The sequence below is a fragment of the Rhipicephalus sanguineus genome, chromosome 2, assembly GCF_013339695.2.
Source record: "Rhipicephalus sanguineus isolate Rsan-2018 chromosome 2, BIME_Rsan_1.4, whole genome shotgun sequence".
In the NCBI taxonomy this organism is placed as follows: Eukaryota; Metazoa; Arthropoda; class Arachnida; order Ixodida; family Ixodidae; genus Rhipicephalus; species Rhipicephalus sanguineus.
Window position 1 is genome coordinate 210588018 of NC_051177.1, and position 18741 is coordinate 210606758.

At 46.8% G+C, this 18741-nt stretch overlaps 1 protein-coding gene across 2 annotated transcripts in view; it reads left to right on the forward strand.

Moving 5' to 3' along the window:
* LOC119384046 (importin-7) overlaps window positions 1-18741 on the forward strand; it is a 179212-nt gene that overhangs the window by 138204 nt on the left and 22267 nt on the right. For both annotated transcript variants that reach the window (XM_049412744.1, XM_037652336.2), the window contains exons 15-16: window positions 5036-5172; window positions 5729-5871. In XM_049412744.1, the coding sequence (XP_049268701.1) occupies window positions 5036-5172; window positions 5729-5871 (280 nt within the window). The remainder of the gene's footprint in view (window positions 1-5035; window positions 5173-5728; window positions 5872-18741) is intronic.

The following is an 18741-nucleotide window of genomic DNA, read 5'->3' on the forward strand; positions in this document are numbered from 1 at the left end:
AAGCACATGTCATCTACCGATGAAGCACCGAAGCATGACCTCTGCCCTGAAGGCCCAGACTCATGGTGCAAGTACCAAAGAGCTGTGGCAAAGAATGAGAAGCCCCCACCACACAAAGAAAGCTTGCCTGATTTTGTGAGCGAGGCACTGGAGCCTGTGTTCAGGCGGCTGAGTGACGGAGCGCTCCTGGAAAGGTGCAGTGATGGGATCACTCAAAACCCCAGTGAAAGCCTGCACTCTGTGATTTGGCAGCAGGCCCCTAAAATCCAGCATGCATCCTTGCGGAGCATTGAGAGGGCTGTTGCAGAAGCCGTCAGCCGTTTTAACCAAGGTGTAACGAAGAGCAACGTAGAAATTGCCGAGAAGCTGGGCTACAGCGCAGGCTACAACCTGGTTCGTCGCAGCCTTGAAAAAGACAAAACGAGGCTGCAAAAATCACAGCGAGCGCATCTCGACAGCAACACAGCAAAGACAAGACTTGCGCAGCGTCACAAGCCAGCAAGGGACCCTGCTTACAGCCCCGGCCTGCTGTAGAACTCTCCTCATGCAAATGATGACAATTTCTTGTAAAATAAATATTGTGTGTTTTTAACCTTTACATTGTGTAGGTGTATTGTATATGCGAGGGCAACATTATTGTTTAATTTTTGTGCATTCCTTTCACTTGCAACTCACTGGAATAACCAAAAAGTAAAAAAACCTTCTTCTCTTGCTGCGTCAAAGACCATGTCATAGTTTTGGAACAAGCTGTGACAAATATTTTGGGAGGGTACAGTCATACATTTAGCATGTCCATTATCGTATAATATAGAGCTACAAAACGGTGTCATTTATTTTGCTGTAGCTTCACTTTAGCAAAAGTTACAGTTGCTGGAAACTTCAAATGCGTTTTTCTCAGTTCGTTGTTTTTGCACATTTCACTCAGCCTTACGGGTGTTTTTCCTATGTTGTATTTGAGTGAGAGTGACCAAGTTGGTATCATTTTATTCGTCTTCAAGTGATCCAGGGGGTAATGCTATTTTCATTTCTCTAGAACCACTCTCAGAATTACAATTAAAGATAATTATGAGAGGAAACTAGAGTAAAATATTCATTATAAGTGTTTGTCCATTCTCTTGCCTATAAAATGCCTTCAAATGGAAAAAAATAGCATCACCCCCTACAGCAAGTCTTCAGCATTGGGGTTATGCATTTACTTTTTCATTTTTCTAAGGTGAAATTGCCAAAAAGTCCCGTAAGAGATAGGCAATTAATTAAAATTAAAACCTTAATATTTCCAGAACCACTCGAGCTATCAAGAAACAAATTACACATTTGAAATCAGCATAAAAAACTACCTTAGTGAAATTTAGTTGAGATTGAGCCAAAAGTAAAAAAAAAAATTTTAGAACCCACGTCCCCCCTTAAGAGCACTCGTTGACGTGTGCGCAGTGGTTGCATAAACAAAATACATCTAAACCTCAGTACAGTAGAATCTCAGTGATACAAACCCGGCTGATACGAATTTTGTTCTGATATGAATTTGTAAATTTCCCGTACTTAATTCCATTGCCTCCAATAGGCCAAAATTCAAATGTTTCGAGCACTTTTCCACGTAGCTACAGGTGATAACGAGGCTGAGAGCAGCATGCTTTGAAAGTACGCGTACAGCCAGTGCACACCGTCATAAGTGTGCTTATTGTTTGCCACAACCACTGAGGACGAAGCTGCAGTCGCTACAGTTAAACCTCGTTATAACGAGACGGGCTATAACGAAATAATGGATATAACGAGCAAATCGTAATTCCCCTTGAAAGTCCCCATAGAAACCAATGTATTAAAAACCTCGTTTTAGCGAGGTAAAATTTGCCTGTTATGGGATATAACGAACAAATTTTGTTAGGAAATAAAATTTTGAGCCGATGTCACGACAGTGCACAACGCGAATTTGAGATGGTGCGCAACGCGACAACTATTTAGCAGTTCAAAACTCCCGCGCGCATCCTCCAGCAAGGCGCGCAAAGCTGACTGCGCGCCATGCGCACGCCGTTTCTGGAGGAGAGGGCGTTGCACGTGCGCCGCTTGGTATCCGCTTTGCTACCGCCGACAGCCGAGGACTCGGCAACTCCGCGAACATCTCGCCCCCTTTTCTTTTCTGTCTTCTTTATATTCCCCCTCTCTCCTTCCTCATGGCGCTGAGTCAGTCGCGCTCCCTAAAGGGCTGCAGAAAAGAGCGCCCCTTCCTCTTCACAATCTCTCTCTCTCTGCGCCCGCGAGCCCGTTCCCACTTTCCCCTCGGTTGCCTCGGCGCCTCGGTGCGCAAGGCCGCGACGCGCCTGCAACCGCTGCAACCACTGCAAGTGTTGTCACTCGCCGACGTGAGCCGCGTTGTTTTTGCGTGCGTGTTTTTCTTTAGTGCTTCCGCAGTGCCTTTGTCGTGCTTTTATCGTGCTGCGCTCGTGATTCCAGCAACATGAATGCGCCAGGCGGGAAGCGAAAGCGTATAACGCTAGATCAGAAGGCGGCTATGATAAAAGCCGTCGAATCGGGGACTAAGAAAAGCAAAGTGGCGAGAGACTTTGACGTATCGACGAGTACACTGTCCACCATCTTAAGCAAGCAGCAGTCCATCATCGACGCTGTTGCACGTGGCGTGAAAGGAAGCGCTAAAAGGATGAGGGCTCCTGCCTTTGAAGCGGTCGAAAGGGCCGTTTTTAAATGGTTTTTGGACACGCGGGCCGTGAATCTGCCGGTGAGCGGCGCCTTGCTACAAACAAAAGCAAGAGACTTCGCCTGCATCATGGGCTATGACAACTTCGTAGCAAGTTCGGGTTGGCTACAACGCTTCAAGGAGCGCCATGACATTGTCGGGAGAGTGGTCTGCGGCGAATCGCAATCTGTCGACAAAGCAGAGGCTACAAAGTGGGCGAAAGAAAACATTGTGCGGCTGCTAGAAAGATACAGAGCGGAGGACATTTTTAACGCGGACGAAACCGCTCTCTTTTTCAAGATGTTGCCGCACAAGACTTTAGCCCTCAAAGGTGAGCCGTGTCATGGCGGCAAACAAAGTAAGCTGCGGATCACTGCGCTACTTTGTGCAAACATGACTGGTTCTGAGAAGCTGCCAATTTTCGTAATTGGCAAAAGCACATCCCCCCGCTGCTTTAAGGGGAAGAGGCAGCTCCCAGTCAAGTACACGGCCAATCGCAAAGCCTGGATGACCAGGGAGATTTTTGCAAAATGGCCTTGCGAATGGGACGAGAAGCTGGCAAAGGCGAACCGCAAAGTGTGCCTTGTTCTAGATAACTGCACCGCCCACCACACCGCTGCCGCGCTCAAAAACATCGAGCTGCTGTTCCTACCTGCCAACTGCACAGCAAAAATACAGCCGCTTGACCAAGGCGTGATTATGTCGCTGAAGGCAGGTTACCGCAAGCGCCTGATCGACAGGCTCCTGCTCAACATGAGGATGAAGCGGGACACCGATGTTGACTTGTACGCTGCACTCGAAATGCTTCAAGCGGCGTGGATGAATGTGACGGCGACCACGATCGCAAATTGCTTTCGACGTGCCTCATTTGCCGCCGCACCAGACGCCAGCGATGAGCCATTATTAGACGAGCCCGCTACGCCAGACGGTTTCGCCACATCAGACGAAGTCGCAGCATCATGGACGGCACTTCGTGATGCCAGTGTCGTGCCTGACAGCGAGTCGTTTTGCGACTATGTGAGTGCGGACTCGGAAGTGGTGGCAACGGAACAGCTCCTGGATGACGACATTGTGCGCGCTGTCAATGATCCGGATGAGACCAGCAACGATGATTCTGCCGACGAACGTGCCGACAGCGTGCCAAAAGCGTCCAACGTGCCGACAGCGTCAAAGGCATTAGACGCGGTGGACGTACTGCGCCGCTACTACGGCGCTCACGAGGGCGGCGAAGATGGCATGAACATTGCAGCCGCAGCTGAGCGAGCCATCGTTCGCATCAGGAAGATGCAGCAACGTCCAATTACGGACTTCTTTGCAGCTACGGCTGTTTGAAATTTTACGGACTTCTTTGCAGCTTCGGCTGTTTGAAATGCGAGCTGTGTATTTTGAAGTGCAATAAAATAGGTGTGTGACTTTTCCTTTTTATTTGCGGAATGCAGTTATTTTGTTGCGTACCAGCGTGCGGCGAGATGCTATTTCGCCCGCTATTTGTTTTCAGTAAGTACAGCGCATAATATTTGCAGTAAATGCCCGCTGCGGCTATAACGAAATATTGGTTATAACGAGCAAATCGCGGCGGCCCTTCAATTTCGTTATAACGAGGTTTAACTGTATTTACAAGATGATGTATGGCGACGATGAAACTCCGAAAGTATGTGTGCATCCAACACTCACAGAGTTAAAACGATGCTGCTTGCCACAACCGCTGCAGACTAAACCACGTTAGACACTGTCATAGACAGCAGTGACCTTTAGTTTTGAAGGCACGTGCATGGCGAGCACACATGGCTTCAGAAAAGGAACTACATTGTTTGCCGCAACCACTGCGCATGACACCACGATCGCTATCGACGCAATCACCGATAGCAACTGTCCAGCTGCGAAGGTACACGGCTAGCGTTGTGGTAGATTAAAGGCAATGAAGTTTTAAAAAGGCATAAAGTGTTTTGGTGTCCCTGTTAATCGCTTATGACTAGGGTGACTTCGGCACTTATCTTTCAATTGGCCTCAAGTGAAGCTTTGATGCACGTATTTGCGGCAGCCAGCTGCACCATCCCTTATTGATCCGTTCGTGTGTGTCCCAGGAAGAATATGCGAGTTCTTTCGATGGCAGTAAATGCTTTGTGCGTATATCGTCGTTTGAAAATAGAATTTGCTAGTTTTCTGGTGATAGGAAATTTGGGTGACACGTATATTTTCACTCCTCCGTGAGATTTGTATCACCGAGATTTTAGTGTATTGGTATTAGTACATGATAGACCTGCAGCAGTACCTACTTTCTCAGTTTTGTTGAGTGAATAGCCACTAGTATGTTTTGATTCGGCTTCTGACATTGTGTTGTTGCAGGTTGTCATAGCAGCCCTCTACTACAACCCTGTGCTTCTCTTTGAGACACTAAGCAAGATCCAGAGGCCAGACACACAGGAGAACCTACTGGACCACTTTGTCAAGATGTGGCTAGGCAACATTGAGTACTTCATGGGGTGAGCAGAGCAAAGAGTAGATGGCATTCAACAACATTGCTAGACAAGTATGGTTTGATTGTGGACAGTTGACAGCAGCATCCAACCATTACCGCCTTCAAACCAGAAAGGATTTGTGTACAGGCCTATTGGTTTGCTGTTCATCCCTTTGTAAGATTTAGTATTTGCATTTTCGGAAACTTTGGTTTTCTCCGCTGTCAGTTGTTTGGAAGGCCGGACCAGATTGAGCAAACGCAACTCGTCCCACTCACATGCTGCAGATACAACCAAGGAAGACATGGGGGACAGTCTTTGAACTGTTCTACATGACACAAACGTAAAGGAATTAAAGTGGATGCTCTACGACGTGTCATGCGAAGGCTGTAGGTCCGGCGGCAACTTCTTTTTTGTCCACTTTAATTCCGGTCCATTTATGCACTAATTTCCGCATTACTGCTAAAAACTACAAGCAATATCCCCCATGCCATCCTTGTGATATTGCTTCATTACTCAGTGTCTAACTAAAGAAACGAGCCCTTGATCCATTCCCCTTCTTTTGTTCTTTCACATGCTGCAGGCTGCACGACCGCAAGATGTGCGTGCTGGGGCTCTGCACGCTGATCAGCCAGCGGTCACGACCACAGGCACTCTCAGAGATGGCACCCCAGGTGGTGCCCTCACTGTTGGTGCTCTTTGATGGCCTCAAGAGGGCCTATGCCTGTAAGTGCACCGTGTCGTTGTGATTTCTGCAGCCTGGTGTTGATGTTTTAGGAGCATTTCAGTGCTGCCGTGTGCGTCAACATGCTACCTTTATTTGTATGCATTACGAATACAGTCTACTGTTGTTTCAATGGACTACGATAATCCCAAGAAGAAGAGGCGTTTTGTCCAAAGCCTTGCAATATCTGAAATAGCAGCCGCTGTTGATGGTGAAAAGGTGGATTTTCAAGCCGTCGAGCACGAGTACTGCAGTCAAAACCCACAATAACGAAATCTTGCAACTGTGAAATTGTCCCAACAACAAAATATTTTCCTGTCCCTGGCGGATGCCCACAGGATTCAAAGCATCTCGCATTTCTCGACAATGAAATGTTGCCAAGCTGCCGTCTCGCAACAACGAAAATTGGCGGGACATTTCCCCACACATTTTCAGCTCATGCAAGGTCAGCACACTCTAAAGTGCCAGCACATGTCCTGCTTTCCACTTAAATTGCATAATGTACCACAACACTGCATTGCGGGGGCACTGGAAGCAGTTTCATGCGCCGGTCTTTGTCATTGCCACCTTGTTGCTGTTTAGGCTGCTTTTGTTTATATATACACAGGCGCATCGCCATTCAGACTAGTGGCACGGTGGCTTGCTGTTGCCATTCTTGGTCTGCCACGTGCAAACACTTGCACTAACCCACGTCAAGTTTCTTTGGTCGTATTAAGAATGGGTCCAGAACCCATTTTAGCGACGTTCTGGCGACTGCTGCACAGGGACAGCGGCGTGGTTACCATTTGCAAATCGGCGCACTGCGTAGTCTGTTCAGATCCGTTTATAGTTCTGTGTGCATGCTCTCCCAATTTCAAGCACGTGAAATCCCATCGTGTCACATGATTGCTGCGTCAGCAAAGCTTGTCGTGCACTTTGGACACCTCTTGCACGGCCGACGCTGGTTATTTTCGTGAAGAACGAAGCTGTCAAACAAGATAAGTAGTAGTGCTGTAGCTGCATTTACACAAATGTTACAGTTTTCTTAAACTTCAAGCGCGTTTTTTCTCATCTGATGCTCTTGCTCAATGCACTCGGCCTTATGGGGGTTTTTTCCATATTGTTTTTGAGTAAAAATGACAAATTTGGTATCATTTTACCCGTATTGAAATGATCTGGGGCATGATGCTATTTGTATTACTCTTGCACCATTTTGCAAATCAGTTAAATATTAATGAGAGTGAATAAGAAAAATAATCAACAGTGAGTGTTTATTGTTTTTCTTACCTACACAGTGCTCTCATATGAATAAAAGTGGCATCACCCCCTGCAGCATGACCATGGCATTGGGGCCATGCTCTTACATTTTGGTTTTAGTAAGCCGAAATTGCCAAAAAGCCCCGTAAAAAAGCAGGCACTAAGTATTTTTTGAAACTAGTGCAGCTATTAAAACTCTAATTACAGATTTGAAATCGCATGAAGAAACTGGTCAAGACAGTGTAGTTCATATCGACTAAAAAACAAAGAACTTTTCGTACCCACGTCACCCGTAAAACATTCCAGCCGTTCATTGCTGAGAGTAACATCATTGTGCCCGGATACCTTGGCTAGCTGTTCTGCTTGCTTCCTCAACAGCAGTTTGTTTGCTGTGATGTCACAAGCATGGCCATTGCACTGCCACATCAAAAGTATGGACTCTCAATGTCTGGGTATGATGGATGAAGAAGCCTGAAGCACTTCAAACTAATTTTCTGCAACACTTGTTTGCCAGCACAGTCGAACCTCGTTAATACATACCTGCTTTAAACGTACTAATGGTTAAAACGCAGTTGCAACGAATCCCTGACTGAATCTCATAGAGCTTAATGCATTTGCTGACCGGTAAAGCTGTAGTGGTTTGTCCTACGCCTATTGGTTTGTGCATACCGGGATAACATTGCGCTATAAAAAATAAAAGTTTATTGTGCTGCTGAACTTCCCGACGCCACAGTGTGCCGCCCAAGGTTTTCCGTCTTTTCGAGAAGTGCGGAGATAGGTCAGTCAATGATTCTGACTTCCGCGCAATTGCGCTTTGCGGGTAAGCATCTGGAAAAAACGGAGAGGTGGCAGCCACCGACAATCGCGCCGGTATGACTTATCGCCGACAACCTTATCACAGTGAATATCTTCAGCTATCTGCTCGGGCACGCATGTGGCGTAGCGCTACTTTAAGCCTACTGCACGCTTTTAACCCCTTCAGGGTTTTCGCCGTACATGTACGGCAGAAGCTTCCTGGTACCAAAGGGTTTTCGTCGTACATGTACGGCATAGCGTTATTTTTAAAACGCGCGCCTTTTTCGATCATTTCTTTTGTTTGGCCTGTGCTTCCACACTTCGGGAATACATGGAATTTTTTTCATGCGCCGATGTCTCACCGTTGTATTTTTTTTTCGCTTCCCAAAACGGCGCGCCGCCTATCGCTTGCCCATCCGAGCGCGTTCGCAGTGCAGCTGGTTTAAAGTGCGCGCGTTTTTTGATAATTTCTCTTGCTTGGCATGTGCTGCCACGCTTCGGGAATACGTGGAATTTTTTTCATGCGCCGATGTCTCTCCGTTGTGGCTTTTTTATGCTTCGCAAAATGGCGCGCCGCGCGACGGCTATCGCTTGCGCAACCGAGAGCGCCCGCGGCGCGGTTCGGTTTCAAACGCGCGCCTTCTCCCGTTTGTCTTGCTTGGAATGTGCTGCCACGCATCGGGAATACGTGTAATTTTTTTAATACGCCAATGTCTCTCCGTCTTTTTTTTTTCTTTCCAAAGAGGCGCGGCGGCTTGTAGTCTCGCATCAGAACGCGCGCACGCGGTCCGGCTCGTTTCAGTTTCGTCCTTCGGGTGGTTTTCGCTTCTTGCGCCCGCAAAGCTGATGGCTGTTTGGTTTCTAATCTCTCAAAGGGTGACCGCTTGTTACTCTCTCATTTATTGCACCCCGGCGCGCGATTACATCTGTTTCGGTGCGGCGCTAAATTACACAAACGACGCCGCCGTGATTGCGTTTCCCGTTTTGGGCTCTCGGAAAAACTAACTACGTCTTGTTGGCGATAAGACGAAGTATTACTGTAGCTTTTTCACTCGTTTTGCTTCCGGACAGGCGCAGAACCATAGTTTTCTTCCGTGCGCTCACTGACGCACTTCGCTTACGTTATGGAAGCGCGCGCCGGTTGCACTGCTGCCGGTGAGTCGAGCAGCGATTCTTTCGATGCGGACTATTCCCGAAGTGCCAAATCAGATCTGATTCATTGGATTTCAGTTCGTCGGACGAGGAGTTTTGACGAGTTTAGACTCCGATGACGATAAAGCAGCGACATCTGAAACGCGTGCGCGGGGAGCCATGTTTCAAAGATTATCACACACTGAAAAGTTTTAGTGTTAGAGCACGAGCGTTTTTAACCGGAAACGTACTCTGGTGCGCTTATTTTTGTATGTTTGTGAGCTATGTTTAATACAATGCATAATTTTTATTCATAAAAAAACTGTGAAGCTTTCTTTTTTAGGATTCTGCTTGATTTTACTACGAATAAGCCATATGTATGTAACAACAAAACTGATTTTTTTGTCACTTTACGGTCACGGAAAAAAATTTTAGACAATTTTTTTCTTAAATAGAATCGCCTGAAGAATTTATTTCAGCAATAAAAAAATTACACGTTTTTGGACTGGATTTCGCGAAAAAATTCGACCCTCAAAGGGTTAAGGGGGGACACGGGTCTTGGCGACGAAAAAACGCCAAAAAAATCGATTTTTCAGTTTGGTGATTTTCGTTTTCTTCATATCATCCCGCACCTGCCAGCAAAAAATGAACTCGAAATGACGCGACGTTGAGCCAAAAAATGTCGTGTTTATTCATCCCAGCACTTGGTTTCGCTTACGAAAAACGCCGAAAACAGCCCCCTTTTGCATTGCTCGGATCGCGCTAACCACTCATCGGACCGCGGCCATCTTAGTCTCGTTTGAAAGAGCTTCTGTTGAGCTCGCCTTCCCGCCAGGAACGAACCTTCAATGCTGCAGCCAGTCTGCGCTACCAGGCAAAAACAAGCGACAAAACCGTGCCGTATCATTGGTCCATAGCAGTCACGTGAGTGAACAGCGGCTTGTGATTGGAGCGCGGGGACTGACAACACTGGTAGATCACGCGCGCGCGGCCGCAAACACGCGCGTTGTCACCGCCATTTCGGAAGTTTTGTAGTTTTGCGATCGAAATCGAGATGCCGAACCGTGCTCGAAAGTTCCGCACACTGCACAAATTCGGCAAGCGACGGAAAAAATGTGCTGTGCATCCCAAGGAGTCATCGCAGCCAGCGGCGGCTACGTCGGCAGAGCCGAGCGGGACAGGAGACCGGCAGACGCTGCGATGCAGCAGCCCGACACAAAGGCAGCCTTCGATCGCTACAACTTCTACCAGTGGCGACACGCGCTCAGAGTGCCATAAATCATCGCGACTGCCGACGAAGATATCTGCAGATCTCGGCGGAAGAGCGCAACGGATTCCGCGACGAAGCGGCGCTGCAACACAAGCGATCGCGACGGCGACCACAGTGCCGTCGGAACCAGCTGATTGCGGTGATACTTCAACAAGGCGCCAGGAAACAACGCCGCTGCTTGTGATTACGACAGCAGAGAATGCTGCTGCAGCAGATCTCGCAGCCGGAGAAAGCGTGGCGGCGACTGCGACCGCTGCCTGCAGTACTTCAAGTATGCGCGATCGAGCTGCGAGGATAGACGCGACATTTTTGACATCGGCTGACCGGGAACTCATCGAGCGTCGCGCACAGCAAAAAGCAGCGGAACTTTCCTCGGTCTCGGCAACCGATCGCAAAATGAGTGTTCTCGCGAGTCAGCGCGGCACCGAAAGTTCGTCGGCCCCGACGTATACCATGGTTGACCTCGACATGGTGAACAGTTTACTAAACGAACGTTCTGCTTGCCGAGTGTGCCGTGGTCAGTTGACCATCGAACGCGACACGCGTGAGTACGGCGTAGCCGTTAAGCTGAAGCTTCACTGCAGCAACTGCGGAGAAGTTGGTTCGAAATGGAGCTCGCGACGGGTTGGTGGCAGTAGTAACTGCAACCCGTTCGAAATCAACGTTCGCACGGCGCGTGCAGTTCAGAGCACTGGGAATGGTCAGGCAGCTCTGAATGACATCTTTGCCGCTATCGGTGTTTCACATCGGGGCCTTCACACGAAAACGTACCAAGAGTACTTGAAAATGAAGCTTCAGCCAGCAGCAACGAGAGCTTGTGCCGAACATTTGACTAAGTGTGCCACAGTGGTAAAGAGCCTCTACAAGGACCTCAATTTCGGCAACCCCGGAAATATTGCCGTCTCTTTTGATGGAAGCTGGCACACAAGAGGACACACCTCTCACATTGGAATAGCCACTGTGATAGAAGTTTTTTCAGGTTATGTGCTAGACTATGTTGTGCTTTCCAATTTTTGCCTCGGCTGTGAATGTGGTCCAAAACCCGAGAGCCCAGAATACTCTGAATGGAAAGCCAAACATTCATGCCAGAAAAATACCTCATGCAAGGCTGGCCAAATGGAAGTAGAGGCAGCAATGATTTTATTTCAGCGCTCCCTTTCGCTTCATGGCCTCAGGTACACCACCATGCTTTGTGATGGTGACAGCCGGTTGTACAGTGCTGTCAAAGAAGCTAAGGTGTATGGCTTCATAAATGTTGAAAAAGAAGACTGCTCGAACCATGTGCAGAAGCGCATGGGGACTGCGCTTCGGAACCTCGTGCAGAAGCACAAAGGGGACAGCAGCGAGCGCATCAGTGGCAAGGGCCGCCTCACGGGTGACCTCATCACAAAATTGACGAGTTATTACGGCTGGGCTCTCAAATCCCATTCTGGGAATGTGGATGAGATGCACAAGGCTGTGTGGGCTACGTATTATCATGTGACATCCACTGACGAGAAATCTAACCACAGCTTCTGTCCACACGGCCCCGAGTCTTGGTGCAAGCATAATGCAGCCATGGCAAGGAATGAGCCCATCCCAAAAAGCAAGTACAATTTGCCAGAGGCTGTGAGCAATGCACTGCGTCCTGTTTATGAACGCTTGTCCGACAAGGAGCTCCTGCAGAGATGCACCAGAGGGAAGACGCAGAATGCGAATGAGGCCTTGCATTCGGTCATTTGGAGCCTCTCACCGAAGGACAAGAACGCGTCATTGTTTGCCGTTGAGACTGCCGTGGCAGATGCTGTTATGCGTTTCAACTTAGGGAACAAGGAATCTAGTTCGCTTATTTTGCGTGAACTGCAGCTAGATCAAACATGCACAGGTAACCAGCGGGCGGTTGAGAAAGACTATCGCCGTGCCGTCGGCTCAGAGAGGAAACGTGCATCTTCAGCGGCGTTCCAGGCAGCCGCAAAGAAGAAGCACAAGCAAAAGCCTGCTTCAGACTACTCCGCAGGGGCTTTCTGAGTGATTGTGAACACAAGTGCTATGGCTTTCATGCATGAAATTTTCATTTTCACAACTTTTTCAGTTTTTTGCGTTTTTCTCAAATACAGATTTTTGCATGTTTTGAATTTTGGGATGAGCACTGTGTCGCTAATACTGATTCGATTTTCTTGATTTTTTTTTTGTTTGAATGCTAGGGAATTGGAGTGTGCAAGAAAACCTTGATAAATTGTTTAAGGACATTGTAAAATTTTGAAATTTTCCAGAAATCACCAGTGAAAATTCAGAGCTAAGAGACTGCAACATAAAAACTTCATAACTTTGGGTAAAATTTAGATACTAGCATTAAATTGCATATTTGCACTATTTGAATATTCAGCAACATACAGGTTCAATTTTAGCTCTTTTGATGCATTACTTTTTATGCAAGTCACATCCCAAATTCATAAAATAAGAATAGTTGTAACTTTTTTTTGGATTGATGTAAAGAAAATGTAATTACATATTTTTAATCAGTGTACAAAGCTGAATATTCCCTGAAAAAATCATGTCTCTAGGCCTAATACTAATATATTTCACTATCGGGTCCCATGTCCCCCCTTAATAGGCGACAACCTGAACGCGTTGGGTCGCCGATCGCTGCTGCCACGTTCAAGCGTGTACCGCTGCATAGAAACGAAGCAGCTCACTGTTAGAGTTGTATGTTGCGGGTCGCTAAATGCATGCATACGGTACAGCAAGCGTAGCGCTGTTGTAACCATAATGCGTGCTCATATTAGGCGACAAACCAAATGTGCCTCCGCCCACTGCCAGAATCACCTGAGCATCGCTTTCAGGAACCTCGTCATCTTCGCGTTAATTCAGCACGCTGAGTCCTGTCTGTTGCCTTCACCTTGTCCGTTGTTTTTTCGCTAATTAGTTATGTCTGTAGCCGACAAGCTACTTGCCGCCTCTGTGCACAATCTGGAGCGAAGTGGGTATGAAGAACCCTCCCACGACAAATTTGCGCGTGCGGTCCAGCAAGCGCCCGGCAGTGACGGCGTGAGCCGAGTAGACGACACGCTGCATGCAACTAGCCAGGAGACGATCGGCTCCACGCGGCTGTACCGTGTTTCACTGGAACTGTTTCAGCTCTCGTTTAGTAGCCAATGTAACCTGATTAAAACATTAGAATCTGTCCAAAATCGTGCAACTAGGTTTATCTGTGCTGACTACTCAAACACTAGCAGTATTACGAAGCTTAAATCTCGTATTAATCTTCCGAACCTTGCTCTTCTCCGCAGAGTCGCTCGGCTCAGTCTTTTTCACAAATTTTATCACGCTTCCCCTCGTACACCTGTAATCGTTCCGACACATCGCCATTCCATCAGACTCAGCCACACCAAATCTCTTCGCCCGCCCCATGTTCGGACTGTAGCTCATCCGTCTTCGTTTTTCGTGCCAAAGGACTGGAACGTTCTCCCTGCCACCACCGTGCACCACTCCAGTTCGACACTGTTCAAAGAAGATGATGTAAAACTTGTGCTATGTTAAATTACTGCCCACCCCTCATGTAAAACCCCTAAATAGGGGCCTTTGAGGTATTGGAAATAAATAAATAAATAAAAAAATATCGCAGAAGGCTAATACTGTTCGTTCCCTTGCTGTGTCAGTCACTGCGTATCCCAGACCCTGCAATACTTTCGAAATGCTCCTTGGCATCATCACCGCGCACTATCGGACGGTTGTGCGATATTGCCAAAATCTTATCTACACTTTGGCAAAAAAAAGAAAGAAAAGGCTTTGTGGTGGGTACTTCAGGCAATATCTGCTATGGCACTGTATTTCTTTCTTTGTTGGCGGCGATGGTGCACGTCAGGAAATATAAATTAGTACTTGGTGGTTAATGTGTACTACCGTTTAGTGCACAGTTATGCCGCGTTCCCGGCAGGTACGTATTAATGAGGTTTCACTGTAATGCTTTTGTTGTTGACACTTGAGCTCATGGGATGCATTGGCAGTCTCGCGACGCCTGCCTGCTTTTGTTAATGCATGCCCCTCACAACACACCAGTTATGGCGGGCCAAAAGAAGTTTTCTTTTTCTCAGGTGGTGAGAATGATGCACATTGCAATTGGAGCTGCATCATGAGCAAATGCAGCACATTCGAACTATGAGTATGGGTGGCCACAGTGATGTATGCATTAGTGAGTAGTCTAATCCGCATATATAGAACCCACACTTAACGAATTCTTGTGTATGCAGAACAGTTGTAAAATCCCCTTGAATATATTTTCGATATATAAAATATTTTATGCATCGAATTACCATATATAGCGGAACCCAAGTTATACATCCCCCGGTTATGCGACAACCCGCATTTTACAACAAATCGGTTCAGTCTTGGCAAAACCCTCACAGAAATTATGTATTAACCCTTTGAGGGTCGAATTTTTTCACGAAATACAGTCCAAAAATTGCAATTTTCTTATTGCTACAATAAATTCTTCAAACGATTCTATTTAAGAAAAAATTATATAAGATGCACTGTATTAAACATAGCTCACAGACATACAAGAACAAGCGCACCAGAGTACTTTTCCAGGAAAAAATATTTGTGCTCCCCAAAACAGGAAACGCAACCATGGCGGCGGCGTTTGTGTAATTTAGCGGCTCACGGGAACAGATGTAATCGTGCCCCGGGGAGCAATAAACGAGAGAGTCGCAAGCGGTCACCCTTTGAGAGATTAGAAACCAGACAGATATCAGCCTTCTCGCCATGTTCAGCGCAAAAAAGGAACACGAAAACACAAGAAAGTGCACGACACAAGCGCTTGTGTCGTGCACATTCTTGTGTTTTCGTGTTCCTTTTTTGCGCTGAACATGGCGAGTACGTTCCAACTAGCCCAATTTGCCGCCTTACTTCAGATATCAGCCTTGCGGCCGCGAGAAGCAATCACCACCAGAAGGACGAAACCAAAAACAGCTGCCGTGCCACTTCGAAAAACAAAAAAAGAAAAAAAAAACAATGGAGAGACATCGGCGCATGAAGAAAATTCTACGTATTCCCGAAGCGGGGCAGCACATTCCAAGCAAGAGAAATGATCCAAAAGGCGCGCGTTTTAAACCAGCCGCACCGCGAACGTGCTCGGATGGGCAAGCGATAGCCAGTGCGCCGCTTTGGGGAGCAGAAACAAAAAATGGAGACATCGGCACATCAAAAAAAATTCTACTTATTCCCAAAGTGTGGCAGCACATTCCAAGCAAGAAAAATGATAAAAAAAGGCACGCATTTTAAACGTGTAGGCAATGCCGTACATGTAACGAAAACCCTCAAAGGTTTAAGGGGGGACACTGCGCTTAAAATTTTTTCTTTATTTCTTGATCAACTTTGATGTAACTTGGCCACTTTATGTATATTTGTGTGCTGATTTCGAATATGTGATTACTTTTCTAATATATTGCGTATTTTTTTTAATACAGAATATTTTATATGCCTTTTGGGTAGCGAGATTATTTCTAAACTGACTGTGTTACGATGTAAATCAGCATATCACGATAATCTGCAATCGGAACTGTTTGCAGTGCAACAAAAAATGGATGTTCTAAACCCATTAGAGCAAAATTTATGGTATGTTGAACATTCGCAAGTGAGTCAATTTAACTCGTGAATGCACATGCGGTGTGCGTGCAAAGCAATGGGAACTCACGGCGGCGTGAAGGGAGAACGTAGAGGTGTACAGTCGCGTTACGAGTTTTTTCTCTACACTCAGCGGCAGCACCCGGAATCAGTGCCCCTCCACGGTGCAGGTCTCCTCTATATTAAGGTGGCACATCACCAACTGCACTTCGCTAGGAACAAATACGAGGCGCACAAGTTTCAGTCGCGCATGAAATCATCCTACGCAAACTCACTGCAAAATATGCTCCGTCACCATTTCGGGATGGCGATGACACTGTATTGACCGCTCTGACACGAGTCTGTTGCCAACGTGGTTTTGGTTTAGTTTTTACGGGCAGGCAATTTTCAGGCTCGACTTATCAGAAAGAAGATGCGCATTTCATTTGATTTGATGTTTTTAAAGTTGAGTTTAAAGATTCATTCACACCTCCTTCGATTAAATGTTTGTCATTTTTTAAAATAATGTAACCTACCTTTCTTGGAGAAGTCCAGGGCTGTGCCGCTGCCTCATTTGGGCAGTCTGTACCCGTTGTTTTGAGCAAGACTGAGCGTCAGTAGCTGTATTCCTAGTTTTTCGATCATGAGACATCTGGATTATACGACAGATTTGCATGGTTACCTCCAAGTCATATAATCGGGGTTCCACTGTAGAACTCTTTTGTGATCCCCTTCAGATTCGATATGCCCGGGTTTGACTGTATTTCATTGAAGCAACTAAGTTCATGGATTCTGATTGGACATGTCCTACTGTCGCGTATTTTTCAGTGGCATCGCCTTTGGTGAAAACATGAGCCTCTGTTACCATGAAGTGTACATTTGCTGACGGATTTTTCACACTATAGAAATCCTGATTTTATGGATATTCCGGGCTTCGTAAATAAACTGTTAAGGTTACCATAGAACTAATGTGCCTTCGCGACTGATTTTTCTGATGAATTTAAGCCCTAAAGTTTGATTTTCTGGACTAAATCGCTCGTTCCAAGACGCCCCGATCGATCTTGAAAGTGGCCATGTTGGATTTTCTGCTGGCTTGGTCAAGTTCGACTCCCAGTTGCCATTTGTGTAGCCTCCAAGATTGGGAGCGTGCCCCATCTTCCTGTTTCAGAAGCCATGCTCCCTTTTACTCTGCTGAAAAAATGCTCTGGGGGACGCCACTTTTTCTATTTTTGCCAACCTTAGCATAATCATAACTTGGTGCGAATAGGTCTTTTTGCTGGTTGCCATTTCGTACATGTTCAGATGTGGTGGATTTGGTGGTGTGTCACATGCACATTCGAGATGTTGTGTCCGTTATGTGTTCTCTGCCGCCGCGGTTGCCCAGTGGTTATGGTGCTCGGCTGCTGACTTAAAAAACTCCAGTCGAATTCTGGCCATGGCTGTCACATTTTGATGCGAGGCAAAATGCTAGAGGCCCATGGACTGTGCGGTGTTAGTGCACATTTAAGAACCCCCAGGTGGTTAAAATTATCCGGAACCCTCCACTGCAGCGTCTCTCATAGCCTAAGTCGCTTTGGGATGTTAAACCCCACCTGTGTGTGCTTGGTGCCACGGTGCCACTTCCTGTGCCGCCCGCAACGTCACTGTAGCCCAAATACGTGCAAGTCTGCTCACCTCCAAGCAAGCGTAGCATGAGGCAGGGCTATTAACCGTGTCCCTACCATATATGAGCTTAGCCCGTTCGTCCACACAGTTTGTACTGCTCCCATAGAAGACTAGTTGGGCTCCTTCACGCTAAAACAAGCGTTTGCTGGTGCCGCAGTCGAGCTACCCTGATTCATTTTGTTAAGCTCTTGTTGACTTCAACAGGCAGTGCAGTAAAAAGATTAAGAATGTGCTCGAAGCATGCATTTCAGTCGAGAAAGGAGTTTTCTTGTTCTCTGGACCAAATGATGGAGACCTCATCAGTGTGTGCACGTGCGGACCGCATGGACTGGCAATAGCTACGGCAGGAGAAAAATGCTTGTTTGCCGAAGTTTTGTCGGAACCTGAGAGTGAAGAAGGATTTCAGTTCTGCGAGTGTGGCATTGACGACTCAGAGTAAAATATCTTGTCTAAAGCATCAGATACGGTCCACTACTGCGTCTCAACGTATCGGCAGTGGGCGCCAATAGATGTAAGCAAAGCCCCACTGGCACGTTTAATGTTTCTTTTCATGGGCTCACTTATCACTGTGCTTCATCTTTAAAGGGACACTAAAGGCAAATAACAATTTATGTCAGAGTGAAAGCCCAATGTATGACAACTTCTAAAATGGCAATATTATCAACAGCAGTGCCCTACTTACCGAGAAATTAAGCTAAATGTATCACATGATGAGCGCCACGAGTGGGACATTTTCAAAGTGATCCCAATGACGTATGGAAGTCGGCCTACAATAAATCACTAGTAATCAAACTAGCAGGAGTAAAAAAAAGAACATTCCGAGCATCAAAAGACGTAATAAAATGCTGTTTATTCATTTCCGCTTGATTCATGGAAAACAAAACCTCCGTGGCGTTGCCATGGGGAACGGCGCGCGTGGTTCAAAGGTTCCGTTTTCGCCGAACTGTGCCTCGCCCGTCTCAGAGGTAGTCTGGAGGAAAGGTTGTGACGTCTTACGCGACGGGATTTTTACGTTATTCATGTCGTGACCAGACAGTCATATTTGTCAAACCCTCTTACCCTTTCATTCCAATTTTGGTCTTGACCAAGTTAAGGAGGCGATCATGAGATCACCCAGATGTAGGTAGGTAGGTAGGTAGGTTGGTTGGTAGGTGGATGGGTGGGTAGGTGGGCGTCTTGGGTTTGCTAAAAA